The 9,646-nt window shown below is 61.1% G+C and overlaps 1 protein-coding gene across 2 annotated transcripts; it reads left to right on the top strand.

Moving 5' to 3' along the window:
* The first annotated feature begins 1,030 nt into the window (after nt 1–1,030).
* On the top strand, nt 1,031–7,338 carry NRBP2 (nuclear receptor binding protein 2). Of its 2 annotated transcripts, XM_090283222.1 has the most exons (18): nt 1,248–1,403; nt 1,786–1,908; nt 1,991–2,092; nt 2,178–2,267; nt 2,454–2,494; nt 2,614–2,708; nt 2,817–2,840; nt 2,911–2,994; nt 3,070–3,125; nt 3,230–3,325; nt 4,353–4,485; nt 4,601–4,703; nt 4,806–4,856; nt 4,932–5,067; nt 6,007–6,060; nt 6,153–6,216; nt 6,323–6,378; nt 6,473–7,338. In XM_090283222.1, exons 1-18 carry the CDS (start codon nt 1,281–1,283, stop codon nt 6,539–6,541), a joined length of 1,500 nt encoding a protein of 499 aa, XP_090139348.1. In that variant the 5' UTR covers nt 1,248–1,280; the 3' UTR covers nt 6,542–7,338. The 2 variants fall into 2 exon arrangements, with proteins under 2 accessions (XP_090139347.1, XP_090139348.1); XM_090283221.1 differs by lacking the exon at nt 1,786–1,908 and having other exon boundaries at nt 1,031–1,403.
* Nucleotides 7,339–9,646: the final 2,308 nt, after the last annotated feature.

A 9,646-nucleotide genomic window follows, 5' to 3' on the forward strand; every position in this document is an offset into this window, starting at 1 on the left:
ATCAGGGCCAGTGGGATGCTTGGGGTCACAAATTAGTCGACTGGAAGCCTGCTTGTCCCCTTCACTGACTTGCCCACGCATACTCGCGGGAGGGGGCACAGCGGGGAGCTGGCCTCCCAGACCCCAGGAGCTGCCCTCTACCCCACTCCACTCTGGGTCCACCCGGGGGAAGCCCGGAGACAACCGCGGGTTCTGGGATGTGGGCCACAGGACTGCGGTGAGGAAGCGGTGCTGGAAGCACGCGCAGCTCCGAGTTGAGCTGGGTCGGTTCCCGGGTCTTCCTGGCCCGGCCCGGTCTGCGCAGGCCGCCGCGCGCCCTGGGCGGCCCCGACGTACGCGGCTTCACGCGGGCACTGGATCCCCTGAAGCTGGGCTGCTGGGCTCGGGCTGGTCCGGGTCCTGCTGCACAGCGGCCCTGGCTGCGAGAAGGGAGAGGCCGGGCCCTGGACAGCTCCGCTCCTCCTGGAGCCGCCTCGAGTGGGCGGGGCCTCACTTCGAGGGGTGGGGCTCGAGGGTGAGGGCGTGCCAGGGGCGGGGATCACAGGGAGAGGCCTTAGCCAGGAATGGACGAGGCCTACGAAGAGGCGGGGCCTTATATGGGGGTGGGGCTTAAAGTGGGCTCTTGGCTGTGGCGGGGCCGTAGAGGCGCATAGGTGAGGCCCAGGCCGGGGCGGGGCCTGAAGGGGCGGGGCCGTCCTAAATGGGGCCGAGTTCTACACCTGGCGGGGCTCAAGGGTGAGTTCTATACCCGGGCGGGGGTCGCGGGGCAGGGCCTTAGCCATGAACGGGCGGGGCCTAGTCCGCGGCGGAGCCTTATATAAGGTGGTGCTTCAAACCAGACCCGGTCAAGAATTGGGGCGCGGACTCGGCGGGGGTTGCGGGGCGGAGTCTTAAACGCGAATGGGTGTGGCCTATTCGGGGCGCAGCCTGAGTAGCGCTGGGGTCCTATGGACTGGGCCTAGGCTAGGGGTGGGGCCTCATGTCGGGCGTGGCTCCGAGGTGGGGGCTCGCCGGGGCGGGGCCTTCTCCCCGAGCCGCGCGGGTTCGGCCCTCCGTGGGGAAGCTCCACTCCCGCTCCAGCCGGAGGAGGAGGCTCCGGAGGGGCGGGAGGACTCCACCTCCCCGGCCGCGCACCCGCGCCGCCCAATTCCCGGAGCCCGGGTCAGGGCTTGAAGCGGCGGCAGCTCCGTTTTCGGCTGTGCTTCTGTGCTCCGGGCCAGGGCGGGCGGGGAGTGGCGGCCGCGGATCGCACGGAGTGTGGCGGCCTGGCCCGCCGAGCCATGGCGGCTCCCGAGCCGGCGCCCAGGCGGGGCCGGGAGCGGGAGCGGGAGGAGGAGAGTGAAGATGAGAGCGACATCCTGGAGGAAAGCCCGTGTGGCCGCTGGCAGAAGCGGCGGGAGCAGGTGGGCACGGGGTTGGGGGGAGCGGGTGAAGGAGTCGCTGGGGAGCAGGAGGCCTGAACCCTTTCCGGGGCCTCGAGTGGGCGACCTTCTTGCACCCCTTTGGCCTGGCCCTCATGCCCTGGTAAGGAACCCTGATTCTCTAAGGGCCCGTCAGGCAGGATCACTTCCCCATGCCTCTGGAACCAGCCAGTGGCCTCCTTGGAGCCATCCTCAACCTCTTGAAACCTGTTCCGAATCCCCTGGGAGCCCTCAGCTTCCCCCCAGAGCAGGCCAGGACCTTCATCACCAGCTTGAGCCCCCGAGGAGGGTGTGGGAAGAGCCCAAGTCCCCACTGCCTCCCCGACACCTACCAGCACACGCGTATCCCCACCGCCACCGCCAGGTGAACCAGGGAAACATGCCGGGGGTCCAGAGCACCTTCCTGGCCATGGACACGGAGGAGGGGGTGGAGGTGGTGTGGAACGAGTTGCACTTCAGCGACAGAAAGGCCTTCTCTGCACACGAGGTGAGGCCTGCAGCATCCCCTCCCTCCCACCTCTTGTGACCACCTCGTGACCGCACCCCCACCCCACCCCCCCACTTCCCAGGAGAAGATCCAGACCATGTTTGAGCAGCTGGTGCTGGTTGACCACCCCAACATCGTCAAGCTGCACAAGTACTGGCTGGACGCCTCAGAGGCGGGCGCGCGGGTGAGCCCCGGGCACAGCAGGGGCGGGTGAGGCGCGGAGGGTGGGGCGACAGCTGGCAGAGCCCCAGAGCCTGTGCGCCCCACAGGTCATCTTCATCACAGAGTACGTGTCCTCGGGCAGCCTCAAGCAGTTCCTCAAAAAGACCAAGAAGAACCACAAGGCCATGAATGCCCGGGTATGGGGAGTGGGCAGGGGGGTGTGGAGTACAGGAGGGTTCTGGGCACCGTCCCGGACAGAGACGGTGCGGGGCTACTTCGGGGACAGGAACAGGGAGGGGGGTGAGCTGGGGCAGGGGCACAGTGGGGACACCACAGGCCCAGCCACCTCTCCCGCCGGTCCGACGGAGTGCGTCTGCTGACAGGCCTGGAAGCGCTGGTGCACGCAGATCCTGTCCGCTCTCAGGTGAGGGCGTGGGCTCCCCGGCACACACCCCACCCCTGGCCCCGCGCCCCGCGCGCCCTGCTTCCCAGGCACCTCCTGACCCAGCTCTGCCTGCTCTCCCCCCCCGCCCCTCGCCGCAGCTTTCTGCATGCCTGCAGCCCTCCCATCATCCACGGGAACCTGACCAGTGACACCATCTTCATACAGCACAACGGCCTCATCAAGATCGGCTCCGGTGCGGGCAGGGCACGGGGCGGGGCAGGGGGACCCACGGGAACCAAGGGCCGAGGCCATCCAAGGCCAGCATGTTGACCCCGCTCTTTCTCCCCTGTTCCCCGCGCAGTGTGGCACCGCATCTTCTCCAATGGTGCGTGGGGACCCTGGGGGATGGAGGGCCGTGGAGCGGTCCGGTCAGCTCATCCATGCGCTTGCCTTAGCACTCCCAGATGACCTCCGAAGCCCCATCCACACGGAGCAGGAGGAACTTCGGAACCTGCACTTCTTCCCCCCGGAGTATGGCGGTGAGTTCGGAAGGCCCGCCCCCGGCACAGCGTCTTGTCGCCCCACATGCCGTGCTGACTCTGTCCCTCTTTCAGAGGTTGCCGACCGCACTGCTGTGGACATCTTCTCCTTCGGGATGTGCGCGTTGGAGGTACTGGCCCCATGGCCCTCTGGCCTGGCCTCCTGCCAGCTGCCTGCCCTGGCCTCTCCTGTGCGGTCACTTGCCGGTGCCTGACCTCCTGGCCCCATCTCCAGATGGCTGTGCTGGAAATCCAGGCCAACGGAGACACCCGGGTCACAGAGGAGGCCATCGCTCGTGCCAGGCACTCACTGAGTGACCCCAACATGCGGGTGAGCAGCTTGCCTGCCCCTCCAGGTAGGGCTGGTGAGGGTTTCAGGCAGGCCTGGAGGTGCAGCGGGCCGTGCTGCTGAGGCCTGTGCAGGCCCACTACACAAGGGCCCCCCTGCCAGGAGGGCTGGACCTGGGCTGCATGCCCAGTTCCAGGACCTGGAAGCTCCAGGGACACATCTTAACATCAGGGAAAACAGACATAGTATGTAGGCAGTATGGTGATGTCCATTTTATAGATGAAGAAACTGAGGCTCAGAAAGGCTAAGTACTTTGCCCACAGCTCCAGAGTCAGTAGTAGAGCCACTCTCTGCACCAGGTCTGTCTGACTCCATGTCCATCCATTTAAGTCTCCAGGGCACAGGCTAGTGGTAATGTGGTTCCAGCTTGGGTGGGGGGGCAGTCATGGTGGGCAGCAGGGTGGGCAAAGGGCATACGGGATGGGAGCTGCATCCACAGCCTCTCTGGCCAGAGTCTGGGGACTGTCTGGCTTAACTACATGGCCTCTGGGAATGGGGGAGGGAAGTGATGGGCCTGGATGGGGCTCCTGGGGCAGTGGAGCCAAGATAGTCCAGAGAGGCTGTGCAAGGCTTGGATGGGGGTGGGGGCAGGGACCCATCAAGGTCACCTCTGGAGCTGGGTGTGGCTGAGACAACCGGCAGAGGGGCAGACTGTGGCAGGTGGGTTCCTGCAGGGACACATGACCTCTGGGGCTGGGCTGGTCTGCTGACACTCTGCAGACTTCCTCTGTGAATTGGGGATGACAGCGCCTACCCCCCACCCCCCGGATGTCTGTGAGGGCTGCGGGAAGATCTGGGCTCTGTGCCTGACTGTTCTGTTTGTAGGATCCGATCCTGGCTGCCTGCTGCTCTCCAGGATGCCTCTCCCTATGCACATTGCTGCATGAAGGCTCCGTGGGGGCTGGACTCTGGGGGCTGGGGATCTCAGGGCCTCCTCTCCTCACACTGTGGGCCCAGAGCCAAGAGACTCCCCTAACTGCACCGCGGCCTCTCCTCTCCATGCCCCCAGGAGTTCATCCTCTCCTGCCTGGCCCGTGACCCCGTCCGCCGGCCCACTGCCCACAACCTCCTCTTTCACCGTGTGCTCTTTGAGGTGCACTCGCTGAAGCTCCTGGCAGCTCACTGCTTCATCCAGCACCAGTGTGAGGGGCAGGCGGCCCGGGAGTGGGTGGAGGGCTGGGGTTGGGATGAGGAAGGGGGTACCTGCATGGCCCGTGGCTCAGGGTTCGCCACCCTGAGTGCTTCTGTGGCCTATAGACCTCATGCCTGAGAACGTGGTGGAGGAGAAGACCAAGTCCGTGGACCTACATGCAGTCCTGGCGGAGATCCCCCGACCCTCCCGGCCCCCTCTGCAGTGGCGGTGAGCAGCTACAGTCCCAAGGCCACCTGGCCAGCCCCCACTTAGTCCCACCTCACTGGCAGGGCAAGCTGGCCGGCTGCTCTCATGTGCTTCTCATGCCAGGTACTCAGAGGTTTCCTATTTGGAGTTGGACAAATTCCTGGAGGATGTCAGGTGAGAGCTGGCGTGAGGCTGGGGAACAGGCAGCTGCCAGGTCTGAGCCCCCAGCCACCCCCAGTGTGTCCCCAGAAACGGGATCTACCCGCTGATGAACTTTGCTGCTGCTCGGCCCCTGGGGCTGCCCCGAGTGCTGGCCCCACCGCCAGAGGAGGCCCAGAAGGCCAAGACTCCAACGCCAGAACCCTTTGACTTGGAGACCAGAAAGGTGAGCCCCCCATCCTGTCTACTGCCCAGCTGGGTGTGCGTCTCATGCCTGGGCTTTGAGTCTCCCCAGCCCAGTTCTTCCAGGCTGCTGGAAACCAGGTCCTGGCTGACCCCTCTGTGGAGGCTGGGGGGTATTAAGAAAAGCTAGAATACCCCCTTTCCCAGAGACTCCTTGCCCCCTGCAGATACCCCTCCCTTACCCCTGTTGCCTGTGCATATACAAGCTGCCCCCTTGATCCCACCTGCTCCAAGAGTCTTTCTTTGTGTGGGAATCTCATCTCCCCCCGCCCTCTGATCCACCACCTTGGCTTGCTGATGCCCGACATTTGTCCTGTGTCTCCTCCAGCACCCCGCCAACTGCATTGCATTTCCCCAACCCCTCCTCCTGCAAGGCTCCCTCCTGGCCAAGACCCTCCCTCTCCCCCTTCCATGCCCACACCCACTGGCTCCAGAGGCTCTGGCTTTGCCCTTGGATGCCTATCCTGGTCATTGCTCAGAGCTGGGCCACCTCCGTTCCCCACCCGCAGCTCCACCGGCCCCCGCCTGGCCTCCTTCCTCTTGATCCCCCACCCACTGCAGCCAGAACTCACGTCCTGAGAGCCAGAGCTGCCCACAGAGATCATGGGGGTTCTCAGCCAACCAACCGCTGGGCACTCTGAGGCCTGGTCCTGCTGGCGTCCTGGGCTTCTGCTCTGTCACAGCCCTGCTGACCTCTGCCTCTGCCTGCTTCCCACAGTCCCCTCTTTGTTCTGGTGTTCCCGCCACCTGTGAAAACTCCTATTCATCCTGCAGTGAGAGGTGCCTTCTCAGCTCCCTTCAGAGACTGTCCCCATTTCCAGTCCGTACTGTCCCTCGGGCCCCTGTGAGGTGTATCCGCTCTTGCTCCTCAGTTGCTGAGCATGAGCCTCTGTGGGTGACCTTGGGCCCCCACCCGCCCCAGGTAATCCAGATGCAGTGTAACCTGGAGAGAAGCGAGGACAAGGCGCGCTGGCATGTGAGCGGGCTGGGTGAACACCGGGGGGGCGGGGCGGGGCGGGGGCGGGGCGGCCGGCGAGCGGAGCCGACCTTGTGCTCTCACCTCCGCAGCTCACTCTGCTTCTGGTGCTGGAGGACCGGCTGCACCGGCAGCTCACTTACGACCTGCTCCCAAGTAGGCGGGGCCGGGACCCGGCTGGGACCCTGGGCTGGGGTGGGCTCCGGTGACGCCATGGCCTCACGCCTCGTCCCCCACGCCCCTGCCTGCACCCCTGCCACAGCCGACAGCGCCCAGGACCTCGCCGCTGAGCTCGTGCACTACGGCTTTGTCCACGAGGTGTGCAGGCTAGGTGTGGCCGGGCTGGGAGGCTGAAGGGTGGAGGCTGGGCCGCAGCGGTCCAGTCCCCTCATGCCAGCCTCCCGCCCTGCAGGATGACCGGGCAAAGCTGGCTGCCTTCCTGGAGAGCACCTTCCTCAAGCACCGCGGAGCTCAGCTGTGACGTGCACCTGGCCCCTGGCACTGGGAAGCCAGGCGTTGGTCTGGGCTGAGGCCCCCACGCCTGCTATTGAGGAACCCCTCCTCCGCCTTGCACAGCTGCTGAGAGGCCCTGGCTGGGGTTGAGGGAGGTGGGGTTGGGTCCATGAGGGAGCCCATCAGCAGGATGGGAGGCATGATTAGGCCGCACACGTGCTTAGGATGAGGATGCCCCCACCCAGCCTGCCTCCCCGCTCACCCTTCCTTCCCACAGCCCCCATTGGTCAGCCGACAGTCCCACCTCCCACCCCCAGGCTGTCTGGTCAGTGACGGAGCCCTCCAAATGGGGAGGCCACCCTGCAGGCGGCCACGATTGGGGGGTAGCTCAGCGCCCCCCCCCCAAGGAAACCCCAGCTTAAGTCAGTGGTGAAGCACTACAGGCACCAGGCACGGTGCTGGGGGCTGGGCAGGGCCATAGCCTGGTGGGAGAAGCAGACTGCAGACCCTGCAAGAAGCCCCAGTTCCCGGCACCCCCATCCAATGTTCAGTGCCACCCCTTCTGCGGACACTTCTGGCCCCTGCAGCCCTCCAAAGGGCTCTTTTCTCTCCCATCTTCCCGGGCCCAGAGGGGCCAGGTCAGGTGTCCTCCCAGCGCATCGCTATGCTTCCTCCCCGCGCCGCTGCCGCAGTGACCGCTCTCACTTCCTCCTGCAGCAGCCGCCTCCCCAGGTCCTGCCTGCCGCCCCTCACTGCCCTGGACTTATCTTGAGCCAGCTCCCCTCCACTTTCAAATGGAAGCACTCTTAAACAGTTTAAATTGCATGTGTAAATGTAGTGCATTCAGGGTTCTTTTTAAGCATTTCAAATGCCAAACTGAGGAAGCTGACCACTGTATCAGTTGTCTGTTGTTGCTCTAGGAATTTACCACAAACTTAGTGGCTTAAAACAGAAGTCTGGCCCAGGTCTCACCAACTAAACTCAAGGTGTTAGCCAGCTGCCTTTCTTTCTGGAGGTTCTGGGGGAGAATCCAGTTGTTGCTCCTTCCGGTTGGCTGTTGGCCTGCGGTGTCAGGCGCAGCGTGGGCACAGGGAAGGAATTCATTTCCTTGCAGTGGTAGGGCTGAGGTCCCCATGTTCTGGCCTGCTGTGAACTGAAGGTCACTCTCAGCTTCCAGAGGCAGCTGCATTCCTTGGCTCGTGGCCCCATCCTCCATCCTCAAAGCAACCAATGTCAGGTTGAGTCTTTCTCATGAACCAGCAGTCTGATTTTCTGCAGCCAGAAAAGCTTCATGTAAACAGGTGGAGTCCACCTGGATAATCCCCGTGTTCAGGTCCTTTGGCCTTGGAAAGTAGCGTCGACAAGTTCGGGGGATTAGAGCAGGGACGCCTTCAGGGGGAGGGGCACCATTATTCCACCTACCACATCACCCCAACCAAAACCCAAGACAAAACAAACTTACCAGGGCACATCAAATAAAGGGTGCAAATATTGTGACTCAAATTATCGTAAACATTTCAACACGCTATAAAATTATTCAAATTCTCACACCCTTCAACCTAAAATTACCTACATGACTAGTTGGAAATCCTGATGCTAAGCTGTCTGCTTCACATTGACTTAGACAGTCTGATGTCAAATGCATAACAGATTTTACCAGTGATTAAACTGAACTCAGAACTCTAAATACTACCACTGCTTCATTTAATCAAGCCTATTTTGAGGTTTTCATTTTAACTTTTACCTTTTCCAAGTTATATGCATATTATTTTAAAAAGTGGATTGTTTTTCCCCTTAGGCCAATAGTAAACAATAAATGCCGTTTCCAACCCTGACCCTTTCCAAAGTCTCAGCTGTTTCTTCAGGCACTTAAAGCCCATTGTTCACAAAACCACACACATGCTTTTACTGCTTTTTGTTGGTTTTTCTACATTAAGTGTCCCCTGCTGGCGTCCTCTGGAGGGAAACGGGGGTCACTGGCCTCAATCCCCTGACCCAGTATCATCCCAGTGTGATAGGTTTTATTACAGCTTCATTACCACAGGTGTTAGCAGAGAACAAGGTGTTCAAGGATTGTATTTGCTTCCTTGCACAACTTTTTGTTTTTCCTGGAGTTAATAACTGCCCTTTTGGGGGTTTACTTCATTTTCTATACGTCTCAATTCATCCTCACATTCTCCTGCAGTAGGATGAACTTCCTCTCAATATCTGGGGTCCGTCGCATAAGTGCCTGCTCAGTTCCACCTTCTCCTGGAGCCCCTGCCGTGCCCATCCTGCCCCAGGCTGCTTGTTCTGGCCCCTCTGCAGCAGCTGTCAGCATGGCTTCCTCCTTCACCAGCATCCTGGAGCTCCTCTGGTCTCTGGATCCTATGCTTTCCCCTTCCTTGAGTGCCCTGTTTGAGGAAGAACATCCCCCAAGTTTCCTGGGAGAGGACGCTTGGAAAGTTGTGGAGTCTTTGCCTGTTTGCTCTTATTGTTCCCTCACACCTGCTTGTTGGCGTTACCAGGTACAAAAGTTGGGTTAGTTGAGAGTCAAGATGTGGAAGGTATTTTCTTCTAGTCCCAAGAACTCCCTGCCTTTCTGAATTCTGACCCTTTGTCTATTTTCTCTCTCTCTCTGCCCCCTACCCCCCACCCCACTCTCCCTCTCTCCATCTTCTCTTTGCCCCGGTGCTTTGGAAATTCTCAGCGACATGTCTTCCATCAATTGTCCAGAGACCCCAACCCTTTGGTTCTAGAAACTTTTCTCTGCTTGTTTTTCTGGATTTCTTCCCTCTCCTTAGTTTCTGGAACTCTTGTCGTTTAGACGTTGGACCAGTCTTTTCAGAGGTGCAATATGCGGTGGCTAAGGGCCCAGGCTCTGGAGCCGTTCCGCTCCTTCCTGCTACGTGATGTTGGTCTGTGCCTTCACTTCCTCATTTGGGAAAATGGGGATAATGATAGTATCTGTTCCGGGGGTTGTTCTCAGGATTGCGCAAGGTCAGGTGTGTAATGAGAACAGTGCTCAGCCCCAAGGACTCTGAATGCCACATTACATATCAATTTCACAGGGGAAACTGCCAGCGTGAGTGTGGTGCCTCCCAACCTGTAGTGGAGGAACTCGAACCCCAGCCACCTGCCCCTTCACCCACCC

The sequence above is a fragment of the Furipterus horrens genome, unplaced genomic scaffold (assembly GCF_987537825.1).
Source record: "Furipterus horrens unplaced genomic scaffold, mFurHor1.1.pri manual_scaffold_7, whole genome shotgun sequence".
Classification (NCBI taxonomy): domain Eukaryota; kingdom Metazoa; phylum Chordata; class Mammalia; order Chiroptera; family Furipteridae; genus Furipterus; species Furipterus horrens.